The sequence below is a fragment of the Talpa occidentalis genome, unplaced genomic scaffold (genome assembly GCF_014898055.3).
Source record: "Talpa occidentalis isolate TD23 unplaced genomic scaffold, MPIMG_talOcc4v2.1 talOcc4.9, whole genome shotgun sequence".
Taxonomy (NCBI): Eukaryota; Metazoa; Chordata; class Mammalia; order Eulipotyphla; family Talpidae; genus Talpa; species Talpa occidentalis.
The window spans coordinates 112,721,032-112,747,895 of NW_023605305.1; the positions used below are offsets into that span (position 1 = coordinate 112,721,032).

The 26,864-nt window shown below is 46.4% G+C and overlaps 1 protein-coding gene across 2 annotated transcripts in view; it reads right to left on the reverse strand.

The window, feature by feature from the left end:
• The window catches only part of SPAG17 (sperm associated antigen 17), a 152,678-nt gene that overhangs the window by 100,710 nt on the left and 25,104 nt on the right, over positions 1 to 26,864 (reverse strand). For both annotated transcript variants that reach the window (XM_054691767.1, XM_037501174.2), the window contains exon 4: positions 10,145 to 10,276. In XM_054691767.1, the coding sequence (XP_054547742.1) occupies positions 10,145 to 10,276 (132 nt within the window). The remainder of the gene's footprint in view (positions 1 to 10,144; positions 10,277 to 26,864) is intronic.

Genomic DNA, 26,864 nt, shown 5'->3' on the forward strand with positions numbered 1-26,864 from the left:
TGACGGGGGCTCTGCCCCCAGCACCTGCTCCGCCGCAGCAGCAGGAGACTGCAGGTGTCGCCGCAGCCTTGGGCGGGGGCAGAAGCAGACCATGGAACTTCTAGAAAATGAAGGGAGGTTTTATGTGGACAGAGCCTGTGTGCAATTGGCAAAACTAATACCGCAGAGAAGCCAGAGGCGAAAGTGAGAAGAGTCATCCCTGGGATGGAGGTGGAGGCCACGGGAAACAGTAGGAGTGGAAAGATTGGAGATGAGGAGGCAGCAACCAGTATCGTGCCCTGGGTTGAGTTTGAGCAACGGGGCAGCTGATGGTGCCACCTGCAGAGAGAGAAATAGGGGCAACAAATGGTTCTTCTCTAAGCTGGGCGGATGCCGTGGAGGGGCCACGGTATAGCTGTGATGCCCTGAGGTGTCAGGAAAGCAGCTGAATAGATACGCTAATTTGAGAAGGGAGGTTATAATCACTTCAGGAGTGGGTGACAGGGAGAGTGGTTAATTGCAAGCCAAGAGATGAGTCTCCTTGGGCGAAAGTTCTCGAGAGACAGAGGTGAGCTTGGGATCATGCTGGAAACGCCAGCGCCAATTTGGTGTAGGGAGAGATATTGGCCAAAGAAATGGAGAAATGCCTAAAAACACAGGCGAACATAACATGTGGAGCCAGACAGACAAATGGGGCATTGAAAAGGGCAAAAGGCAACTATTGGCAGCTCTGCATGATTTTTGTTTAAATTGCTATTCTTTTTTTCACTGAGGTCACATCCGCCTACGATGCTGTATATGACTTAGCAGGTGGAGGCGCACACCCCGAGGGGTACAGCCACGCCACACCCCTGCCGGGTTGCTGAAAGTGCTCCCCCAGAGCCCACTGTGCCCCCTCCACAGGGCCCTCCCCCTCCTCCCTGCCCTTCTGGGGCATCAAGTCTACGCAAGGTTGATTATTGGTTCGGCTTCCTCTGACCCTTGGTTTTGTTTCTCCATGGCCCACTGTAAGCGAGGCCAGCTGGTGTTCGTCTTTCTCCTTCTGACCTCCTTCCCTTAGAACTCTCCCTCCAGCTCCATCCACGCCGTCACACACAGCAAGGAGGCGCCTTGTGTCTCAGAGCCGAGGCCTGTGCGGGAGACCCACATCAGGTGGGCCTGGAGGAGGGAAGGCAATTTCTCAGGCAATACCAGCAGCAGGAGGGGAGAGGGCACAGGGTGTGGCTCCAAGCAAGCGAGGTCTCACAGCCCAGGCGGGCTTCCATTTTACAAGTGAGGGACAGATGAGGCAGAGTGATTCAATGAGAGTCGGTGGCCCAGAGGCCGTGGGCTGGAGGAGAGAAGATAATGAGAAGCGCCTCGGGAGGGAGCCCGCTCACCCAAGCAGTGAGGTGGGACCCCGCCAATGTTGAGAGCATGCTAATTTAGAAAGAAACCAGAGGACAAATCAGTGCCCTGGGTCCAATTAGCTTGGCAGCATTGGCAACAGTCTTGCTGGCACTGGAACCGCCACCCCTGGGGTGGCAGTAAATCCCCTAAGGTGAAACCTCCCCGCACAGCAACATGGTGGGCAGCTGGCAGAGGAGTCCCGACTTGGCCCCTGAATCTGCCAGAAACTTCCACAACGGCAAGTTTAGTGAAAGGTAAAAGGTTTATAGGATCTGAAAAAAGCAGAGCAGCACCGCTGTGGTCTGAGAGACAATCTCAGGGTGATCTTTAGAACGGAAAAGAAGCAACTTAAGTCAAATTTTTCTAATGTCCACCTCGCAGGGCAAGCATTTCTTCACTGTTGCATGGATTCCTTTACTCCATCACCCCCAAAACATTTTGCTGGGAATAGTGGAAACTTAAGGAAAGAGTTTTTTACTCCTGATAAGACAGTGAAGAGCCCTGGGGCCTTGCGGGCTGCCCTGGGCAGTCACGGAGCTCTCACTCCTTCGGGGTCTGTCTGGTGAGGCTGGGGTTCGGGAAGGTAAGGCACTCCCTGGCCTCTCTGCCTTATGAGGTTTCTTAAGGTCCTACAGGGAGCCGGGCGGACCACAACCTAAATTTTCAAAATAGTGACAAATTCTAGTAGCAGAGACTTAGCCATGTAGCACGTGAGGGGCTTTCCAGACCTCATCGTCTTTAATTTGTTCTCACTAAACCACCTGCCAGATGGGTAATCTTATCCCTACTGTATACATTAAGATGCAGCTGTGGTGGAGACGCAAGTTGGTCAGAACACAAACCCTAACTCTTTTTGTTTCTGTGGTTCTCGAGTTCGTCTGTCTCGCAGCCACCTCCTCCTGTCCACACTCCACACTCTGTTCCTCCAGGGGCCTGGATGCTCTTCCCCCCAGAATGCTCCCCCTCCCTCAGCCTTCCTGCTTCCTCGCTCTGACTGTTTGCAGTCACATGCCCTCAGGGCCAGACCTGGGAGACTGGAGAAAATCATCTTTTTTAAAACTAATTTTTACCTAGTTAATATCAACCTTCCTCACGTTCACAAAAGTATTTTCAAAAACACTGATGCATCCTGACTTACTCCTTTAGCTTTTCTAAATAAGAAAGACAGTCGCGATTCAAAAATTAGAAAAACTAGAAAGAACTTAGAAAAATCACCATAACTCCACCACCCAAAGAAGCGAGAAGGCGATGCTGAGAACCTTTCAAATGGTTTACGCATCAGTTTGACCTAATTGCCATTTTGTGCTGACACAACTGAAAGCTCCGCATTTTCCTCTTGACAATGATGTATCTTCAGTGGGTAAAATTTCAACGAGTATTACTATGCAAGGAATTTACCAGGTAGAGCTACTACTATACAGGCATTTTCCTGGAGTAGAGAAATGACAGGGCAGGAAACAGAAACGACTGGAAGCACCTGGTCCTCCTGGACTGGCGATCCAGATCGAGAATCCCGGGTGGATTTCTGCACACGTGCGTGGCAGCACCGGTCCTCTGCTCTACCATACTGACCTAGTGACGGTGCGCCTAGACTCCTCTCCTGTTCAGCCTGTTCCCTACCCCCCTCTCCTCCCGCTACACCTGAGCTGGGCCAGGAACGTCTCTCTGTCTCTCTGGCTCCAGACAGGGATTGGCTGCTTGTCCACGAATTCTGCCTTGGCCCAAAAGTAAAGAATCCTTTCTACCAGGTCCAAGTCACAGGAAAATCACCTGCTATCTTCTTGCCCTTCCCTCTCTTAATTCAAAAATCTCAGTAAGCTCCTTAGGACTCTTGGGGTTTTTGAATGGGGTTGGCAAACCAGATTAGCCGGAGCCGAAGTTGACCCTGCTGCTAAATCATATACTAAAATTTGCTCATGCCAATTTCTTCTTCGACGATCCTTGTTTCTGGACAACTCAGCATGCATGTTCCCGTTCTGTGGTTATCTACTCACAATTTAAGGAACTCAGAAGGAACTTTTGCCAATTAAAGGCAAACATTTAGGAGGAGCGTAGCCAAAGAGTGCATCTCTCCACCGTGTTTGGGGAACACATGTCCCTAGCATTCAAAGAAAGAGTTAAATTTGCTACAGAGTGCATTTTCCTTAAAATGTAGTGTGTATAAAAGCACCTGGAAGTCTCCTACTGTGAGAAAGGTTGGGATGAGGGCACAGAGATTTCTGAAATGGCTAAGCTACATAGCAGATGTGGGACTCGAAGCCACAACAAATAAAACTACTACCATTTCACATACTTCCCCAAGTACCGACATAGAATACTTATCAGTGATGCCTACATGGAATACTTAATCTTGTTATTCTCACTTTTTTTTAAAGATTTATTTATTTATGCATACAAAAACTGGGGCACAGGCCAGGGATGTAGGGGGGGGAGAGGATTCACCAGAGACAGAGTGGGGAGCAGAACAGGCAGACTGACCGACAACACTGCTGAGGAGAGCAGCGGGCGAGACAGGACAGGTCTGCTGCACCATGTGGGTTGCTCCCTGCCCAGCCGGGAATCGAACTTGTGCTGCAGAGGCTGCGGATTGCTTCATGGTGTGGTGCTTAACCCCTTGCACCACCAAGGAGGCCCCATGTTATTTTCACTTTTTAAAGCTAGTTATACGATACTTCGAAATATTTTATTCTAAACATCAAAATTCAAGTTGATGTCAAAATTCTTGACACCAAATTCCCTTGATGTCAAAATTCAAATTCTTTGAAATATCTTCAAATACCCTGACAGCTTTCAATTCTTTTATTCCTTGTAATGAAAGGGATGCAAATGGTAAAAGTCACTGTCAGATGGAAAATAGCTATACTTCATCTTATTTTCAGAGTTAATAATGCATCTACGTATTTGTATACGTATATACAAGTGGATAACTTTGTGTTTTATATATGATTTATTATAAAATTCACCAACATAGTATTAAGAATACAGAAAAGAACCTTCATGGAGGTTAAGTGACTGAGCCACTCCATTATTATTTATGAGAAACTAGAATGCTGCTCTAGTTTTTTTTTTCAAGAGGTCATTCTAGCTCATAAATAATCTATCCTATCAGCCTGGCCCCAGCTGGTGATGGGCCAATGGATAGACTGAAAGAAATGTGTGGTCTCAAATAAGGTTGAGAGATTTATTTTCACAAAAGCCCTTCATCTTTTATAAAGCAATGTGCAGTTAAATCGTACATAGGAGTTGTATGTATGTGTGTGTGTGTGTATATATGTGTAGAGAGAGAGAGAGAAAGAATACAGACATTTCCAAGTTATTTGACTAAGGTCCCTCTTGTTTTTAAATGGAGAACTGGATCTCTACAGTTCTAGAACCTACTTTGGAAACAGAACATTATGGAGAACACTTTGAGGTCCAATTAATCCATTTCATTAAACCTATGCTAAGGAAATTATCCAAGACATGGAGAACCATACACTATAAAGCTGCTTATCACAATGTTTATATATATATATATATATATATATATATATATATAAAAACATGTGGAGAGAACATAGCTATTCAACAAGAGGGGAGCTTGTACTGGGCAACTGAGTATCACATAACCAATAGCAGCGATAGGTGTGGATGCCGTGATAATGAGTAAGAATTAAGATACACTATAATTGAAAACATACTAGATTTAAAATATTTTCACAATGATGACAACAATGTTCAGAAACAAATCCACAGAAAAGAACAGAAAGGAAACATACCACATGTTAACGCTGATTGTGCCGGGGTTATGGCCCTATGGGTGTTTTGCTTTGCCTTTTCTAAACTTTCTACATAGTCTCCCTCCCCCCCATCCTTCCTGATCTCCCCATCAAATAGAAACTATAACCCCTGGGATTGAGCTAAGACATTGCTTCTCCAAAAAGCTACCGTAGTGTAGAAAATGTAAGCCTGGGAAGGCAGCTGGGTTCACGTGACCCAATGGTGCCATCTGTAGAACCCTGCAGAACGCCCTGGTGGGTCACCTTGATATTTTTGGGGTGCAATGGCTAATCCACAGAATCAGAATAAGGCCATGTCTATGTGATGGGGGGAGGATCTGCTCCCTGCCTGGTGTCCGACTCCTGCAGGGTCCTGTGGATTCAGACACTTGAGCAACAGGTCACCCAACATCATCTTGCCTCACTGTGGAGAAAGGCAGAGAGAAAGGGTGAGGATGTTTGGAATAACTAAGAAATTTAGTTCAAAAGTTTGCCCCAGAGAGCAGATCATTTCTGGGCAGGGGAGTAGAACTGGAAATGATGTTAGGATTCTCTTGGGGATTCGTGGCCGGTTAAGTCCGTGACCTTTGTCTCCGGTCCTTTCCTTGACCTGCCCCCACTTTCAACCTCAGGATATCATGTGCGATGTGCTTGGCGGGGCCTGATGGCTGTCGGTAGGTTACCGAGCAAAGCCATCGCTCTTACAGGGAAGCATTTCTGGGCAGGCATTCCACTGGCTGTGAGCCAGGAGCACTGGATTGCGTATTTATTGGGACACGTCAGGAGGGGTACACAGAGGGGTTGCGAGCAGGGTCTTTAGAGTCTGCTAGTTTTTGGGTTTCACTCCCAGCTCCAAAATTGAACCTCAATTCAGCTTTGGGAAACGCAACTTTTCAAACCTTCAGTGTTCACATCTGCAAACTGGGACTAAGATGCTATACCTGAATCAGTCATTCGAGAGATTAAATGCTATTAACATGTAGAAAGGGCTTAGTATAGCCCCTGACAGTAACATTAGCTAATTATTATTTGTTGTTTCTGTAACTAGCTATTTTAATAGGAAATCATGACTATTTTAAAAGTGTTTCTTTACATTCTTCCTGAAGTCTGGAAAATGCTTTCATTAATTAAAAGCATTCCAATTACCTACAAATGCAATGTTCTGTATAACCAGTAAGTCAGGCACAGAGTCTTTATTATTGTTATCTACCCTGAACTGTTGGATTTTGTAGCTCTTTAGATCCAACAGTGTTGCTCACAGTACCTCATTCTGATAATCCAGCCTCAAAGAATTCCACCTAGTTAGTGAGGCAAGTTATTTCTTTCCTGAAACCACATGGGTCCCTCTAAACTGAGTTCCTGCTCTTCCTCTGTTTGATTTCTTAAAATAGTTTCTGAAGATTTTAACCACAACTGAATCAAAACTAACCAGCCTGTAATTTCCTGGTATGTCCCTATGGCCTTTCTTTTAAAACAAAACACACGCAAAAAATGGCATTACATTGGCTGGGTTCCAGCATTTCGGGGTTTCAACTGGAGTAAGCTGGAAACCGTCTGCCAGAGACACCCTGATTTCTCTTCACCCCTTGCTAGAACAGGCTCTGGGTCATTTGTGGCTTCATCATGGCATCTTATCAAATTTAGCCACGATTAATTTTGAGTTGCTTTGAGGAAAGTTTACCGATACCATTTCTTTACAGCGTATCTTCCTTCACTTCAATTCTAGTACATCCCAAAATACGGTACTAAGCATCTACATTGGCAAGAGAAAGAACTGATTTGCTTTTATTTAAAAAAAAAAAGTTGTTTACAATAGCCAAGAAAATACAGACTAGCTGTTTGAATTCATGAATAAAAAGCACAGTTTGAATATACACCGCTGTTTTCCGTAAAAGTGTACCTGTTCTAAGCCCAGCTCAGAAGACACAGAAGGCACAGAAGACTAGATTTAGTTTGTCTGATTGTCTGAATGGCTATTGTTTTTTCATGTGATAGCAATTTTCATCCATTTTTGATGATTAAATGTTTTCATTTAGCTAAAGTCTCCTTATTTTAAATATTTTGACTCATAATCAAGTGCTTGGGTTTGAAATAAATGACTATAATGGAAATAACAAAAGTTGTTGCTATAAAAGAAGTTAAAATGAAAGCAGTACCCTATATAATAATCAGATGGCTAGATTAAAACAGGGACTAGAATAGAAATCACGCAATTTACTTTAATATTATCATGAAAATATACCCAGCACATTGTTTCTCTAAATGTTGCAATAAATGTGTATCAAGCTAATGAATTGATAATGGTAGAACCAAAAATGCAAGATACACCTTGAGATGGTGTGCATGAGGAAAATTCATTTCTAAACAAAACGCTCTCATTCAAACTTTAAGATAACACAAAACCTAATTTCAAATTAATTTTGAGATTCTTATTCAGAAGTTCCGAAGTGCTAACAATATTGGAAGTAATCAGCAAGGTATTTCCAGAAAGATAAAGGTTTTCCTATACACACAACTCGTTTAGAGTCAGCATCTGTATATTCATAGAGACATGCAAAGATCTCAAACTGTTCTAAGAAATATCTTTCCTTGTGTTATTTTTTATATTATTGATTAGCCCACAAAATTCTTCATGGCCAAACTCAAACAGCGTGAAGCATAGACCAAAGTGGTACGAATGACAAATGAGTGGAATCTGAAGTGATGGCATTTTTGATACATTGGGCAATTTATTTTTAAGAGAAGTCTTGATTGATTAAAACAGGATAAACTACTGATACATAACGATGCATTGTATTTGTACCATTGGGGAGAAAGACAAGGATCTACTAGTGATTAGTTATTTTTGTCTGCTTCTCCCTAGCATCTTCTGTAAACTGCCATGGATATTTGTAAGCCTTCTTTTTAAAAATACGATTCCAAATATTTAACATAGAAGATTCAAACACTCTTTGAGCTGCGCACATGTAAGCAATATAATTAGCATTTGAAAGGAGATAGCAACATGGATTTCAAGCTGATAGTACAAAGCCAAAGAGACTGTTACTCCCTCCCAGAGAAGTCTCAGAATCTCGACTTGCTCTAGAAAGACAAGTTTGGGAAAGCCCTCTTGCTTTTTTTTTTTTTCATTTTCTAATCCACAACATGGCGTGACTTTTATATACTTTATATTTATTTTGCTTCCTACCAAACTCCCTGGCTGACAAGCATGAACCACAGTTGTTTCAACTGACCCGGTGTGCAATGTTGTTCTGATGAAACGAGATTATATCATCTCTCAAACACTGACCTGAGTATTTTCTGGAGCCCTCTCCACTCCAATCAGTTTTCACCGATTTATTTAGCCCCAAATTTAGATATTGGGGGCTGGCGCTCAGGAATGCAAACTAAATGAAGGCATCAAATGAGATTATGGATCTGATTTATTTGCCCAGTGTTCTCTTACTAATCTATTACTCTTTTATGTATATCTCAAACTGAAGCCCTAATGCCTTACAACTCTTGAATTTTCAACAAATACATTCTTTTCATATCTTCAGAATCCCTTACGCGTGTTAGAGTTCACACTTCCAAAAAAGTGCTGAGCAAAAGAACAGCAATATTTTCACATTGCAGTGAGCTTCAAAAACCTTTCCCGAGCTGCCAGGATATTCAATTTTTTTGTTGCTTGAAATTTGTTAACTGAAATCTAAAACCTACTCCTAGCACAATTAGAGACTTAACATGGGTGACCAACAAATAAGCTGACACTTGCTAGCACATTAGGTTTATTTATAGATGCTCAGGGAAAACAGAAGACAATCAGAAAGTGCAGGAATTCTCACACTACACTTTTTATAATTCAAAGTCCCAGCAAGTATGGAATTTAAACAGGCAAGAAAAGATGATCCTATACTAGTTTTAAATTTTCCAATTTTTTGTTTGCCGAGTCTCAACTTCTCTGAGTGTTTCTTAAGGTACAAATCTCTTGTATGGGATGGAAAGATCTTCCCTAAATGAAAAACTCTGCCACCTACTATGGGGACAATACGTGTCACCTCAATGAGATGTGATATAGCGCGTCACTTCGAAAAACATAAAGCCCCAAATTTCAAAAATAAGGTGGCATCATTATTTTTTTTCCCTACAATTATCCTGTCAAGAGTCCAATTCAAACAGGAAATCCAGATTTGGGGGGTCCTGTAAAGGTGAAGAAGGTATTATTGGGGCTTGATTTACCTTTCTTCTCTCCTGAATTGATTTTCCTCTTCCACTCAGGGCCATAAAGTAAAACACACACGTACATTCACTTCATATACACACCCATGCACACACGTACTGCACATGTACATGCAAAAGCATTTGCCTTTCCAAAGATATTTTGGCATGATGGGGAAAAATGACTTGTCTTGTGAGTAATGACAACAGCAAATGGATTTGAACCTGGTGTCACTTTGCCAAAAGCATCGACAGTAATTTTTCGGGTGAAAATATGAATCTTTGGAAAACACAAGACGGATTTCCCTGGGTGGGCAGAGTCGATGGAAAAAAAAAAAAAAATCTGCATGTGAAGAAATAATTAGAAGTACACCATGGGAACCGGGACGGACTTGTGCTAAAACATTCACCTCCTCGTGAGGGTATAGATCCAGCCGACTACTTTAATAGGCCCTTCTATGGAATATTATCTGAACTGCTTTAAATAGTTAGACCTTCACTTTTCAGGGGGGACTCCTCCATTTTCTGTTTCTTTCTCCCAACTCTCTCTCCCTTTCTTGGGTCCCTTCTTTGTTACTGGACTCTAAATACTCACAGCCTCAGCCACAGCCACGTGCCCTGACTATGGCCCTGTTTCTCCAGAAGGGAACTTAGCTTGTACGGGTTTGTCTCTGAGGAAGCAGAATTCCTCTTCTCTACCTCTTCAAGGCCTTTTCCTTGAGAAGCTGAGCAGCCAGCCATGGGAGGCAGGAAGAAAGGGGCCCTGGAGAGCTGGCTGGGCTCCCCCTGTGCCCTCAGCAAGCCCCCCTGGCACACAGTACCTTCTTTTCATTTTCCCGTCGCTGCTGGTCCTTCAATTTAATCTGCAGAAGCTGGAATTTGAGGAGTTTCCCTATCAGCGGCAAGGTTAGTTTCTCGCCGGCGTCCATGATGGTTTTCGCTGCTATTAACACCTGGGAAGAAACACAATTAAGAGGAGAAGTGGTGTTTTTATAACCTCTAGCACAGGCTGTCAGTGATGAAGAGACGCAATGGCGGTTTCGATCGGTGATGTCTGTCCTGCCACCTAGGGGCCTCCGCAGGCCGTGCTTGGGGGCTCACGCCCAGTGGCATAACTTGGCTGGTCTAAAAACCAGCTTCTTTTGCAATATGATTTGAACCTGGTGCTTCCCACAATGGTGTGAAGACGCCCCAAAAGGGAGGGGGGAGTAGGTGGGGTGCCTGACAGGTGGGGTTCAAGCTACAGAATGGCTGCTGCCCGGGGCAGTCGCTGTCCCGGCCTCCCAGGTCTGACTTACTGGGGCGGCGGGGATCCTGCGGGCTGGGAACAGTGGGGAGGGCCTCGCGAGCCATCCCTTATTTAGTGGTGACCGAATTCAAACGCAAGATCAAAACTGCCTGACACAGGCGCCACGCGAGGGCTGCTCCCCGCCGCTCGCGGGCTCACGCTGGCCCTGTTGGTATGCGGCCTAATTGGGGTGAAATGAGGTTATTGAGTTTTCTTTGGGTGACGACAGGCCCCGGGAACATACAGCTGTATTGTCCAGATGTGTGGCACTGACAGCCTGCTTTATGACTGTGCTTTTTACAGCTTGTTTCCCCTAAATTTCACACAACTCCCTAACATCTGGGCCCTTCTCCTTGGGGCCCTGTAACCACTTTATTTACTGCAAAAAAAATAAAATCACGTAAAATATCCCATAAAAAGTTGTTACGTGTTTCTCTCTCTTCATGTTGTCTCCCTAATAAAGTTCACCTCTGCCGGAAGTGCTGTCACAGAAGTAATCTGGTCCCAAGTATTTTTCGACTTTTGTTTTTAAGCGGCCATCAGATTTATGGATCACCTCGGGATGAATTAGGTGTTACTAAAACGTCCTGACATGTTGTCTTTCTCCCCCCTCGGAGCAATTACCCCTCCCGGCCCATCTGGTGTCAATTTCAGAGCCTGGCCTCAGACAACCGGGGCGCTCTGGGCCTCGCGGCGAGCCGCGGCCCGTCTGGGTTCAAGCCCGCGCGTGGCCAGGGTTTTCCTGACCCATCTGGTTGCTGGTGACCGTGGGCTTTGCCAAGGGAAACAGCGGAGAGCTAGGGAGAGGGCTATTCTGCATCTCACTGCAGAGCCCCGTGGACGGTCACTTGCCAAAATGTGACTGGGCCACGTCGGGGCTTCCTGCGAGCGGCTGCAGAGGGGAGAGCCAGGGGGCTGGGGTCCTTTGGAGCTGCCCTCGCTGCAGGCCTGGGGTGCAAACCAAGGGTCAGGAGGTTTGGTGTGTGCCTGAGCGAAACCCCCGCCCCACGCAGCGAGCTCCGCTTTCCCTTCAGGCCTGCTCTCGCTGACCCAGCTGAGGGAGAGAGAGCCCCGGCTTCTGGGGCCAGGAACCCACCAGGGTGCAACTGCAGAGCCTCGCCTTTTAATTAGAGGTGCAGATCAGGGGTTGGGGACACTCAGGGAGCCAAGCCTCAAGCATTTGCTGCAAAACGAGTGCCGCCCGGTTGAATCCAACCGCAAGGACAGATGCATTGGGTTGGGCATGGGATCTTTCAATCCCAGCTAAAATGTGTGCTGACAATCAGGCTGCTCTGCGGCATCTGGTTCAAAATACGCAAATTTGGGTTTTTTAAAGTTCACAGCGGTCCGGTGTGGGGCGTTGCCCTGTAATACCAACATAATGACGGTGCTGAAGGGAAGCCGGCGCTGGAACAGGCTGCCCGAGAGCCGTGTGGAGCCTCTTCCTGATGACCTGTGAAAACAGGATATTTACCTATGTCTGGGGCGGTTTGGGTGAAGCCTGCCCGGCGTCGTGGTGATGGATGGGGCTCTCTGGAGGCGCTTCCCGGCCCGTGTCTCTGCGAGTCTGCGAGTGTTACCTCACTGTGTTAAAATGTACTCAGAGCACAACAAAACGCCCCAAGAGAAAGGTATTTTGCAGACCATAAAAGTTATTTCTGGTCCACCTACAACAGTCTGTAGAGAGCTGGGCTCAAAACAGAAATCTGGCCCGGCGTCAAAATCACAGTGGAACCTGACCCTGACGTGGGAGATCAGTGATGGGGAGTGTCACCCCGATGGCTGAGCACCCTGGGGCGCCACGTAGGGCGAGCATGAGCTGGCAGCACCAGGGAGGGCCCCGGGGGATACTCCTGCCTCCCGAGTGCCCTGGGGCTGCCCACGCAGAGGCCCCTGGGGAAAGGCAAGGCCGTGCTCGGGACACCATTAGCAACGGCAGAGGCTGGGGCTGCCCAGGGCTGCTCCGGGAGGCTAGGCACGCACCAGCTGCTTTCTCTCCGCGCGTCCCCCTTGGGAACGAGAGGGGGCATTCCCAGGGTAGTTGACAAAACTGCAAGTCTCTGCCACACTCAAAATCTGAGACTGAAACTTTCTATGTGATGTGGGTTAATGCCAAGAGACGCAGCAAAGAAAGATGTTTACAAATTAACTTCTACTGAAGATTCTTCTCGCACTCCATAATTCACAATTCCACCCAATCAGGAGCCAGTAGCTTGGTGTCAGATGGGAAATAAATCCTTAGAGGACTCTTGTTTGAAGGATAAGTCTCTGAGGGGAGGAAAGAGAAAAAAAAAAAACACTGCAGAAGAGACAGAATTAAAGCGGAAATGCAGCTTTTCGCACAACCTTGCAGAGCGGTCCCCTCTCTTGCCGTGCTTGTGAAAACTGAGATAACAATCCAGCCTGCAGCCTCCTAGCAGCCTGAGGGTTACTTGGCAGGTATGTAGTTAACGTGTGCGTGTGCGTGCGTGTCTCTGGATTCTGTGTGCATATGTGTGTGCGTCTGTGTGTTTCTGGGTGTCTGTCTCTGCCCACGCCCGTGTGCGTGTCTGTGTCTGTACGTCTCCGTGTACCTCTGTGTGTCTCTGGAGGCCCCTGTGTGCGTCTGCGTGTCTGTGTGAGTGTGCTGGAAGCCAGAGTGACAAGGGTGTAGGTAGGTGTCGGCAGGACGAGGGATACAGGAGGAAATGACAGCGGGGAGCTGGTCGGTGTTGAGGAGCAATTTCAGTTTCCAGAACTGGGCAGAAAAACATTCCTATGTGAGTTAAAACTTGGGTACTCATCCGGCCAAAAATCCCAACTAAATGAGCCTGGCATGAGTCAGAAACTTAAGAAACGAGTCTTATGGGCAAATGAGACTCATTAAAATGGAGAAAAGGGTTGCCAGGCCAGGCATGCACACGTCTCCTGGACCCACTCGGGCCACGCCGAAGGGCCTGCCAGGGCCAGGGACTCGGGGTGGGGTGCGGGGGAGGTCCAGGCAGGGCTGCCTGAGGTGTTCTGTTCTGGAAAGGGCGGGTGCAGGGAGAAATGTAGCTTCTCTGGTGTGAGGCGTGAAGATACTGGGCCAAGGGTGGGTGTCCCTCTCTTGTAAGGAAGGTTTGTGATTTTTGAGCACACCAAGAAAGAGAAACATTCCCTTTTTGTCACTGATCTGTTTCAAAGCCTTAAGTCATGTTTACTACTCACCGATCTGATCCAGCAAAAATATACCAAATAAACCAGATTCTTTCCTTGCCTGGGGGTTAGGCCCAGCCACAGACCGAGTTCCCTTCCCCCTTCCACCCTCACAGTCACAGAAAACACAGCATCTGCCTGGACAAACACTAAGACTTGCTCCACAGGTGTCCATGGAAAACTGCGCTATGCAAGTGCGTGTACACGTACACCTCTAAAAACTCATATATGCACACGTATTTATGTGTGCGCATGACAGATGATGTATATATGTAAATCAGATGGCTGGCAGAGATAGACAGATGATAGGTAGATAAGTGACAGATGGACAGGTGACAGGTAGGACAGACAGGACTCCCAAGAGGACTGTTGCTTGGCTTCCCTGCAGTGCTTACAAGAAGGTACAAGGAGAAGCTAACTCATCACCTAAAGAGTTGCACGTTCAATCCAGGTGAGTTCTGAAGAAGGGTAATGCCCTGGAGTCGGTATTTCTCTTGCCCAGCACAGGCTGTGGTGGGGGTGGGGGCGGGGGAGAGGAGAAAGTGAGGTGCTGTTGTGTGGACAGAGAAGGCAGGAGGGATGGGAGGGAGTGGGCTGTGGGAGACCTTCCCTCCAGGAGCTCCAGGCAGTCACCTGTTCTGCCAAAAATACCTTTGGGTTTCAGGGTCCATCCTGGAGGTCCGTGCATCTGCGGCAGTAGCTGCGATGAGGAATAGGGTAGGACTTCACATGAACCCTTGGCCCTGGGGGCAGTGACTCAGGGCTGGATTTCTAAAGCTCTCGGTGAACTGGGGCACAATCCATGACCTGGACTCAGTCTGGGTTAGCACAGGAGCCGAGCAAACAGGGTTTTGACACACACAAGACCTAACTCTTATTTACTTTGCATCAAATTCCTTTGGGTAGATCAAGTCCTTAATAGATCACTGATTAAGTATAACAGGCCCCCATCGTGGTAACAAAAAAAAGTCCAGCCAGCACCAGAAGGATGCACAAGGAAAAGGTTTCCCAACCCCCTCGGCCATTCCCTCTCTCCAGAGGGAATCTCCTGTGACTCACTCTTCTGTGTCCTCACCCACCTTCCTCTACACACACACACACACACACACACACACACACACACACACAGAAAACCCACCTTTAAGCGTGCGCTGCAATTACATGCCCTGCTTTTCCCCCTTCATGCTCCTCCCTCGTTCCTTCTGCACTTATCGAGGGCCAGCTGTGTCACAGTCCCTGCACGCCTTGATCCTGTCCACCTTCACTCGATCCAATTCACATTCTTTGAGTTATGAAGACTTTCCAACGAGGTAGAATTGGGAAAACAGCTGGAAGGGGAAGGGAAGCCATGGCCAGAGAAGGCCATGAGGAGGGACCCAAAATAGGCAAGAAAATGGAATGACGCACAGATTTCCTCACTTTGAGCAGAGGACAAGAAAAATAATCGAGCAATATGAAGCCGTCTATACACACATTGAGCGGTGACTGAAGACACGGGTCCAAACAGATCACACTGTCCAAAGGCAGATGAAGCCTTCGGAGCGCACTCAAGCCACAGCCCGGGGGGCAGGTCTTGGTGATGATGATGAATACCGCGAGCAGGTGACTCCTGGATCATTTTCAGCTGCCCGTAATTAAACTGGTATCCATCTCTCCACAATGTCAGGGCTGTAAAACAATTCCAGTCATTGGGCCCCTTACATCTGTGCTGAAATGAAATAATATTTGGCAGGAACAGGGAGTCACTGAAACTAAATAAACAAGCCCTTTCAAGACGACATGGAAGTCAGTAACATAATAACATTTGACAGGGATTAAGACCTCTTTGGGGCTTTGGAGGAAGTTTCAGAAGCATCAATAACAAACACCGGAGGAGATCGGTGCTTCAGCAGCCATGTGTGATTGGAAACGTGATGCATTTCCCAATGGAGAGGTGCATTTTGAACATCTAATCTGCACATGTCAAAAAGTCCAGGACTCTTTCAGAAACGCCTATCGGGATAACTCTTCCAAAGAAGGAACAGGCAAAGCGTCCATTCTTCGGAGGGCTGTGGGTTTTCTATACCTGCGAAATGTACCAGGGCCCGTGAAGCTCACTAAGGTGACGCGTGAACGAACGATACAGAAGGTTCAGATGTGTGTTGACTGAGGGTTTGTATCAACCACACGCGGCTCTGTGATAATCACACACTTTTTTCTTAAGATCATGATCCTTCCCTCCCAGCATGCCATGAACAGCGCTCCCTGAATGGAGTGGTTGGGAAGGAGTAAGGTGGATCAACTGAGGTGGCAGGGAGGAGAGAGACAGGTGCCGGTGGGTGAGAGACACGTGGGGACGCTGCTCCTGGTCCTTGGCAGAGACGATGGCAGCTGCTACCTTGACCTTGCGGTGGCCGTGGTGTTCCCGTCCCAGCTCTGAGGCTGTCCCTCTCCTTTCCTGTGGCTCCTGCTGATACGTGCCTTGGACTTGTTATGGTGCTTTCCAGCTGCCTGCTTTGGCCTGAGCCTGCTTGGCCAGGCATTTATGTGTCCACAAGGGCATGCATGATTTTTCACCATTTTATTGGGAATCTGTTACTTGAAATCCTTTCTTCTCTCTTTTGTCTCTCCCCTTGACCAGCTAGTGTAGCTTTCACACCAAGAGTCTCCCATTTGGGCCCTTGTGTGTTCAGATGGCTGAATCCTTTTAGAGGGCGCACCCTTAATAGTCTGGGGTCCCTGAAAGGATGTCGGGATGGAAGGATGGAAGAACACTGGGCTTTGGAGACTGCGAGGAGGGAGAATGGTCTAGTTCTGGGGGATGCTGATGGGGTCCAGCATATGGACGAGAGTTCACTGTGGATCAGGAAGGCTCACCCTTTCCTGGCCCAGCGAGCGGCATGTAGACGTGGGCATGGTTGTGTTTCTCCAAGCACAGGCTCAGAGCACCCGGCCTGTTCCCCCAGCCCCTCCCCTGTGGCCAGGACCTGGAGCTGGCACATGTAGTGACTCTCTGGCTGGCTTTTAGGCACGTGGACCTGAGAACACTGACATGCGGGGCAAGGAAGGTTCACACCAAACAGCTTCAGGCATCAGCCCCTCACAGGTGGACTTCCTTGTTGGAGATCACTCTGCTTGGTCCTGCTGCCCACCCCATGCCCTGTGAGGCTCGTCCTGCAGGCACCCCCTTGGCAGTCTCGTCAGCCCCCGCGTCCTTTCTCTGCAGCGCACCACAAGCTTGTGCGGGGCCGGGGACAGTGTTTTCCCTTCTGCATCCCTCACAGCACCGAGAATCTATTTTGAAATCACTTCAGGCAAATATTCCCCATTCTGAATTTAGATAATGGGAGGGTCCCCTCCCATTACCACAAGAAATCTGAAAATGAAATTGCATAATCACTTCACTTTAATGAATTCCATGCTCACAAGACATAGCCAATAAAAATATGATTAAATGTTCAATCTTACCATCTTTGCTTATCAGATTGACTAAGATTTTTTTTTAAAAAAAAGGCATTGAAGAGGGTGTGGTTAAATTGGAACTGTTAGAAAGAATGTAAATTGGCACAAGTTGTCTTGAATGCATTTTGACAATATGTGTCAAGAGCCCTAAAAAAGATTTATGTACTTTGACTCAGTAATTCCACTTCTTGAAAATTTCATAAGGAAACAATCAGGATCATAACTATTGGTAAACAGGCTAAATTTAGCAAAAGAGGGAGTGGTTAAATGAATTATTGAATAGATACATGCTTTCTATTCTATAGAAATTGAATATGAATTTAGGAAAAGATGAACATTATATGTGAAGAGGATATGATGGAAAGCATGTATCATTCCTGTTTTGTTTCGTTTTTTAAAGAAGCATACACCTCTGAACGGTGGAATGTTCTAGATGCCTCTTCCTTACTTCAGGTTCTTCCTCGCTACTACTCTATGGGCTATGTGCTTTCTATATTTTCCAAATGTTCTACAATGAACATTTATTGTTTTTATAATAAGGTAGATGATAAATTATATCTATACAGTGTAAGTACTATACGATGAACTATTTTTGACAACGCACCTCACAGAATTCTTCCTGCGTGTGGACGCAATATCTCCACCTCTCCTGTTATTTCCCAGCACGGAATTTCTGAGTGGCTCCCGCACCTGTTAATGGGGCATACTGAGCTGTGTTACCTGGCCCAGGTGCACCTGTCCAGCCTTGCTGCTGCTTCCACCTGCCCTCCTGGTGCATGTTGTGGTGGGTGGTTGGATGTGGGCTGACCTCCAGGTCGAACCTCACTTTGCTGAGCCAGTGCGCTCCAAGGCTGGCAAAGCAGATGGTGACTGGTGCCTTGGGAATTATTTAATGTGCCAAAGAGAGGACATGTAGAAGGTTCACTCATCCGTGTACCCAGTCCACAAACATGTATATGTCCTGCCATCTGCTGAAACCAGTGGCTCTGGCCCCTAAATGCACCCCAGGGATCAGAAGACTATCCATGGTGATAGGGCGCAGGGTGGTGGTGGGGCATATTAGAATTCCTATTTATATTTATCTTTATTTCATCCTTTAATTTTTTTTTTTTTTAGGATTTCTGCATTTATAACATGCTTGTATTCTTATCAATATTTATCTCCTGTCCTCTGTATACACACAGGCCCATAGTTTGCATGGAATACATGCTCAGTTGTTTTTTTTTGAAACTGATCAGATGTGTGATCAAAATAGCCTGGGACAGCCAGCCTGGAGCGCTGCGGTCTGAGTGATGAATAACACGTGGCTCTGCGCTCATGTCATTCGCTAGGAAGTCGGGGGAGGTGGACACAAACAAACAGCCACAATATAACACAGCAAGATGGATTTTGCCTAGGGAAATCCAGAAAAGACTTCTCAAAGGAGATGACATTTGAATAGGGTTACTGATAAATGCAAACACCTAAGTCTAAATTTTACATGATTCTAGTCAACTCAGTGCACTTTGCACTTACCAAGGCAAGAGTCTAGCGGGACCGAAGCTCTATCACAGCTGAGGAGGTGTGTAATCCTAGGTTGCCCAGCCATGGAAATGCCCAATCACGTATAACCTACTCTCAAAATAACCCTAGGCCCCAAGGGCTTCTAGAGACTGTCCTGAGCTACTTTCTTCCACTTCGCATTTTTATTCTTATTTTCCTTATCTTGTATTTTAAAACGTTGTGCAAAATCATCAGTGTTCTAAGTAGGGTTTTGTTTTGTTTTTTCTGGAAACGATGTGAATGACAAAAAGTCACTGATATTTCTGTACCCCAGTGTGTGTGCAAGGGGCCTGCAACACACGTTTCTTTTAGAAGCTGTAACCAGAGAAAAGCTACCTCAGTAATGGCACCAGAGAAAACTCTGGACCAGAAAAACTCTCCTATTTAGATGAAACCTGCAGCTGGTGAGCCTGGCTGTGCACTCCCTGACGTGAGGGCCTATGTCCTGAGAGCTCGTAGTCAAAGGGATCCTTGCTTCAGAGTCCGGGCCTGGATTCCCTCAGCTTTGCTGTGATCCCTGTATTTTATGGGAGTTGCCTTCTTTGAGGCCCCTCATTTGCATTGTTAAAGTATTTTGTGTGGGCCTCCCTGGTGGTGCAAGGGGTTAAAGCATCGCACTATGAAGCAATCCACAGCCTCTGCAGCATGAGTTCCATCCCTGGCCAGCCAGGGAGCTACCCACATGGCGCAGCAGACCTCTCCTGACTCACCCGCTGCTCCCCTCAGCAGTGTACTTCAGTAAATCTGCCTGTTCTGCTCCCCGCTCTGTCTCTGGTGAATCCTCTCTCTCACACACACACACCCACATCTCTGGCCTGTACCCCAGCTCTTGTATGCATAAATAAATAAATCTTTAAAAAAAAATAAAGTATTTTGTGCTCTTAGAAAGTTCCACCCAACACGGGTGCTCCCATGGCAGGGGCACTATGGTAACAGCACCCCAAAAGGGGCCACAGGGGAGGGATCCTAAAATCCTATACTTCCAATATCCAAATAATGATGGAAAACCAACGTTATCTCGATGAAAAATGGAAAAAAAAATCATACAAATGTGAATTATTGTTGTTATTAGTCTTGTTTCCCTTAAGAGGCTCACGAAAAACACTGTTGAGAAGATGTCATCTTTCATAAGACACTGATTCAAACACGACTGCCTGCCTGGCTGAATAAATGAATGAACATGGAAGCGGTTTAGTCACGTCCATGGTTATGCAAAAGTGGCTGCGGTGACTTGCGTCCTTACCCTAAGCCTGGGCTCTTCCCTCACCTCCCTGTCCAGATGTACATCCCCACAGGGTCTAGCTTTCACCTCTGATAAACACATGCATGCTGGGAGTGCGAGCGTTCACATATCATGGGTTAACATCCTGAAAATTCAGTTTGATTGCGTTTCAGCCAGAGTATTGGGACGCGGCGCCTGAACTCAACAGGCAGTGGAGGGGCTATTTTCAGACAGGCAGGATTTCCAGCACCTCTTAAATCACATCACACGGTAATTGCTCGCCCCACCTACGCACGGGGCGGGCCTGCACAAAACAGGACACTAGCCGGGGAGACCCAGAAAGCCCCCGTCCCCATCTGATGACTAATACCAGTCTCTGCTTTCAGAAAGGGAAAGCCCTACATACAAACCTAACCAATCCAGGGCATTTTCTGCAGCATGCTCAAAAACAGCAGAGAGAGAGAGAGAGAAAGAGAGAGAGAGAGAGAGAGAAAGTGTGTGTGTGTGTGTGTGTGTGTGTGTGTTCCTCCATTGATTGAGGAATCCTGAAATAAACCTCTACAGGAACCCCTGACACTGTCCTGTGGATGGTCTTGCATGGGGAATTGAAACAAGTTGGCAGGAAGAAGAATTCTTTCTGCATAACTCAAAACAGACATTTTACTGGGGGAAAAGCAAATCAGAAATTTGCTGTCAGTCCCTGAAATTTTATTAGTTGCAAAAAGTAATATATTACCCTCTTGCATTAAGTCCAGATAGGACTTATCCCCTTTTTTCCCCTCAGTGATAGTCCTAAAATGAATCTTTGAGAATGCAATCCAGGACCAGGCCCTCATAAAGGACGTGGAACCCGGCAGTGGTGGCCCGTTGACTGTGTCACATGTTTTTGTTTGGACTCTATTCTGCTTTTCTGCAGCTCCAGAGAGAAATAAAAGGATAGTATCCTAAGACTTCAGAATAAGGAAAGGTCCCCAGAATAATTACAGGTCCCTTCTGATAAAGAAGGCAATCTCCTTAAAGACATCCTGATGAATGAGGGTCCCGATGAATGAAGCTGGATGAGGGTGAGTCTTTTTCATGTAAATTGCTGAACAAAGGTTAATCAGCACAATGATAACCTTGCTAGCACAGGCCACACCCTCTCGGCCCTGCTCACCCCTGGAGCCCCACAGATCTCAATGGGTTCTGACTATGGTCATCCAAAAAAGTATGGAGTTTAAATACAAAATTTTAAAGCAAAGTATTTACTGGACAACTTTTATTTGGGATAAGATTTTTTTGTCAGATTGGTGCCTATGTTTAAATTACTAAATTTTTCATTGCACATCAGGTGCCACGGAACGACCAAGGTAGGTCTCCATGCAGAGATCAAAGGTAGGTCTGCATGCAGAGATCATCGTTCAGTCAACTCACAACGGCATGCTATTTAATAAGGTGCGAGGGTGTCACTGGGCGATCATGCTTGTGAAATAGAAATATATCTTTCTGAAATTCATTTACTCAGGTTACCATTCATTGCGTGCTTAGTATGCAAAGTAGACTTTCAATACATATAAATGCATTTCTCTCTAATAATCAACTCTCCCCCAATAGTTTGGTGTTATTTCTACCTTTCCTTGCAACCAAAGATGGAGGAAAGAGAAGGTCAGAAACAGAGGTCACATTAAATACAGGTAGCCACATGAAAGCTGTTATCACACTGCAATTCCAGTTACATTTTCTCTCCCTCGAGGGATACATGGCTGCTTATGTCTACATGTCTCTGTGTCTCTGTGTCTGTATTGTCTATGTCTCTGTCTCTACATCTCTGTGTGTCTAGATCTGTGTCTATGTATATCAGTGTCTGTCTCTGTCTCTATATCTGTGTCTCCATATCTCTGTATCTCTGTGTCTCTATGTCTCTGTGTTTCTACATCTCTGTGTCTCTTGCCTCTGACCTGTGAGTCTCCAGCCCTGCTACTCTCTTCTTTCCCACAGTTGCTATCTGGGGACCAACACCCTTTTGACTGAAACAGGAGGCTAAGGCTCAATGAGGAACAGACCCAATTATCACCAGAGATTAAATACATAACTTCTTCATCAGACTTGCTATAAGGTACCAAATTTCATTAAACAGCAGGAAACAAATACGTTGCTTACAAAACTGACAGTGCTCTTGAGGGCAGAGTTAAACCAGGTTTAAGTCATTTTGTGCCCATCACCCAGAATATAACAGGAACTCCCAAGTGTCTGCTGAGTGAGGAATGCACTGTGGGTAGTATCTACCCTCCCCCTTAGCCGAGGTGCAGTGCTGGAAGGGAGGAGAAAGCAAAGGGAGATAGCACAAAATAGCTTAGATGGCGCTAAGACTCCGTTTTTCAAACACTTTTGGATCTGTAAAAATGAACAATTCTTTTTTTTTTTTTAAGATTTATTTATTTATGCATATAAGAGCTGGGGCACAGGCCAGAGATGCGGGGGGGTGAGAGGATCCACCAGAGACAGAGTGGGGAGCAGAACAGGCAGACTGACTGAAGTACACTGCTGAGGGGAGCAGCGGGCAAGGCAAGAGAGGTCTGCCTCGCCATGGGAGTTTCTCCCTGGCCAGCCAGGGATTGAACTCGTGCTGCAGAGGCTGCGGATCGCTTCATAGTGCAGCGCTTAACCCCTTGCAACACCAGGGAGGCCCAATGAACAATTCTTGATGTTGACCCAAATGTTTGGGCAGAAGTCACTCATCAACCTGGTTAAAAAACATGACTACAGGGCCTCTCTGGGGACCTAGCGGTTGAGTCTCAGCGCTATCACCACTGAGGCCTGAGTTTGATCCCCAGCAAAGAGCTGACCCATAGGGCACAACAGACCTCTCCTGCCTTGCCCGCTGCTCCCCTCAGCAGTGTGTTTCAGCCAGTCTGCCTGTTCTGCTCCCCACTCTGTCTCTGGTAAGTCCTCTCATCCCCCAACCCCGCACTTCTGGCCTATACCCCAGTTGTGGTATGCACAAATAAATAAAAACTAAAAAAAAAAAAAAAACCAAAAAACTGACTAAAGTTGTTTGGGGCCTTCACCATCTGCCAATAGATCCCTTCATTGTTTTCACCTACATAGTAGGGAAAAACAAACATATCGCAGAGCTACTGAGAGGCTTAAAGCTTAAGCCCAATAACTAACAGTAGTTTGTGTTCCAGAAATGTTAAACCATAACAACCACTTGTGGAATCTAAACTGCTCATCCTTAATGCTTGTTTGACACACAGAAGGAGCAGAGGCTTCCAGGTCAAGGGATGACTAAGCCTGTCTGACCGCCACCGCCTTTCTTTTTTAAAAAATTGAAGTAGGGCCTCCCCCGTGGTGCAACGGGTTGAACGCAGCCTGTGAAGCTGTCCACAACCCCGCAGCACGGGTTCGATTCCTGCCACCTAGGGAGATCCCCACATGGCGCAGCAGACCTCTCCTATCTCCCAGCTGCTCCCCTCAGCAGCGTATTTCGGTCGTCTGCCTGTTCTGTTCCCCACTCTGTCTCTGGTGAATCCTCTCACCCTCCTGTGCCTCTGGCCTGTACCCCAACTATTGTATAAATAAAACATAAATCTTTTTTAAAAAATTGAAGTAACATTGGTTTACAATGCCGCTTGTGTTTTAGAGGGCGAGGCTCCCCCCATTCAGGTGTTGCTACTACAGCTTTTCTAAGTATCTCCTGGTAGCTCATTGATAACATTAGCTCAGTTAATGCAGATGAAATACCCAACATGCAAGACTTGGGATAAAGTAAATTCTTAAAAAATGGTGACTGTTACTGCCGTAGGTAAAGGTGGGATATTCAGTGTGAGACACAGGAACATTTGCTACAGTCTTCTGACCCCTTCCCTGACATCTTCCAGTCGTGGCGAGTCGTGGCTGAGAGGCTCCGGGCCCCACCCCAGCCACGGTCTGGGGGAAGCAGAGATGGCTGAATCTTGCTTCATTTTCACAGCTGCCTCTCCACTGATGTCTGTGTCCCGCAATTCTGCCTTGGTCAGCCATCTGCCCACTGACTGCAAGTCCCAGCCGGCCCCGATCCTGGCGTGGTGTGGGCTCCCTGCGGCTGAATCCTAGGCTCCTCGCTGTCATACTGCTCCCCTGTGGCCTGCCCATGACTTGCCACATGGGCTGGCTCTGTGTTCTATGTTGGCAGAGAGCTGGAGGGCACACTTGGGGTCTCTCTGAAGGCCGTGCTAGAGTAGCGCTCTTCAGTGAAAACAGAGCTTCAGGTTTAAGATCTGAGAGGCAAACATTTCCACATCCTGGAAGCCCTTCCTCTCTGCGGAGTCCTGAGCTCCTGCCCCCTGGGTGACCGGCCTGGGCTGCACATCCTCTGCTGGCAGGAAGGACTGGTTCACGCATCTGACTGCTCTTGCTCTCATTTGACAATAGTCACTCCGCTGTGACTCTTGTTGGTCCTTTGCACACACTTCCAGCACCCCGAGTCCTCCTCGTCGTCCCTTCCTTGGGTGAGAAACGCCTCCGAAGCCCAGGTTTTGGCACCGTGATGCCCAGATCATTTTTGTAGCCCCCGTGCTGTGCGTCTTTGTTCCAGCTCAATATTCCTGAATTGTGTTCCAAGTCACTATTTTACATTTATAAATATCAGGTTGTATTAATTGGTTCCAGCTTGGAAAACGTTCCATCAGAGCTTATTTTCTGCTCTTTCAATAGTGGTTTCTAACCCTGGAGCGCAAGGCGCTGAGGAGGGCTGTGCTCTCCCAGGATCCCTCAGGGACTGATGTGGGAAGGAAACGACAGGCAGGTCCCCAGCCTCGCCGTAGCCTTTGAAGGCTGCACCGGCCATAATAGCTTCAAAGAATTTCAACAAGTTCCCGAGACACGACCTTCCCTTTCCGAAAACCGCGCTGGCCAGCCTCGCCTTCATCAAGCTGTGCTTTTCTAAGCATCCTTTCACCCGATCTCCTGCAGCAGTTTTTAATACTTTTCCTACGAGTGAAGTTAAACTAACTGGCCTGTAATTTCCTGGTGCGTCCCTAAGCTCTACGAAATAACAGCATTAGGTTGGCTAGCTTCCAAGTCTTCCGGAATTTTTGTGTTTTGTTTTAAAATGCAGGATTGAAAAGTCCAGCGAATGCTTCCTGCCTCCCCCCTCGCTTCTTCCATGACATACTTGCTCTTTCTGCTCCCAGGAGATCTGCCATTTTAATAACTTCAAACCTCTTAAATGTTTCCACATATTATTTGTTCCTATCTCTGAAGCATGGATTTTCCATTTTTCATTCTGACAAGGGTTCATACCCCACTCCAAAAAAAAAAAAAAAAAAAAAAGGGCCTATCGTTCTACTGAATAGACCGTTCATCTGAGACACGGTCCAAGAGATGAGTTTCATATTAGGGATCTGGAAAAGGATGGAAACTAGGTTATGATTAAGTCTGTGTTCTTACTGGTGAGTTATTTGGAATACATGCTGGGGAAAGAGCTGGACAGTACGTCTACACGCCCAGGGGTAGGAGTAGAAAGATGGACCTATCTCGTCTGAGGACGCTAATCCCAGCACCAGGCAAAGTATCTGAAAAATGTGGTGAAACTCATGTGATCTGAAGGTATAAAATGTGCATTCTGTGATCTTTTTAAACTGCATTTGGTTCATGACCCTCAAATCTAGTATCAGAAAAACAGTTCCATATTTAACGTTTCCACTGATATCCCAAGAGAAAAGGGCACAGAAATATTCCCATCAAAGTATCAATTAAAAAGTGAGGTCTTACTTCTTTTACTGACAGGAGCAAAGATGAAAATTAATAATTATGTGCATTTATAAAATTATACAGGATCACATCATCTTTAGGATTGTACATGTTCTTTATTGCATCGAATTTTTTTTTTTTTTTAAATAGGTGAGCCACCAACGAGGGCGTAAAAATCTCTATTCCTTAAAAGGTGGTGTTGTTTCAGCAGATTTTTGTTTTTTGTGAGTTGTGTGTGCATGGGAGCTGACTTGCTCTTTCTGAGTAAGTCACAGACAGGCACACAAACCTTGGCCCATGTGTGGATGGAGGCTAATTTCTTTCCTTTTTTTTTTTTTTTTAAGATTTACTTATTGATGCATACAAGAACTGGGGTACAGGCCAGAGACGTGGTGGCGTGAAAGGATTCACCAGAGACAGAGTGGGGAGCAGAACAGGCAGACTGACTGAAATACACTGCTGAGGGGAGCAGCGGGCGAGACAGGAGAGGTCTGCTGTGCCATGTAGGTAGCTCCCTGGAGGGCCAGGGATGGAACTCGTGCTGCAGAGGCTGTGGATAGCCTCTGTGCTGTGCTGAACAGCACAGTGCTGTGCTGAACCCCTTGTGCCACCAGGGAGGCCCCAGAGGCTAACATCTAAGCAAGGAGGCACACAGAGCACCATCGTGAAATGGAGTGGCCCACGGGTGGAATCTCAGATTTTTAGGACAGTTGACGTCGATGTCAGACAAGCTAAATTAATAAAGCCCTGTGAATTGGTAGTTTTTCCTCCCAATTTATCAAAGTCATAGTATCAATGTATAAAGCTTGTACAGCTCTTTTATGGCACTTGGTCACTGCGTACCAGATTTAATTGTAAGTGGGAGAAGCCTTACCTGCATGACACACAGAGATCTCCCTCCTGGGGAACACTTCAGTTGGCTTGGAGTGACTGTTAATAAGTTCCTCTCAAATTTTGCTCGGTACTGAGTATACCCTCCCCCGAACCCCCAAAGGAACAGGTCAGATTCTTCACGTGGGCCACCAAGCACACATACAGAGACAAACAGTGGTGCAGATATGCTTAAGTGAAGGATAAACATAGAATAAAAAAAAAACAATGAATCTGAAAGAGTGGATTTTTCCGCCAGTATTTGAAATGTTTTCTCATAGTTTCTGTA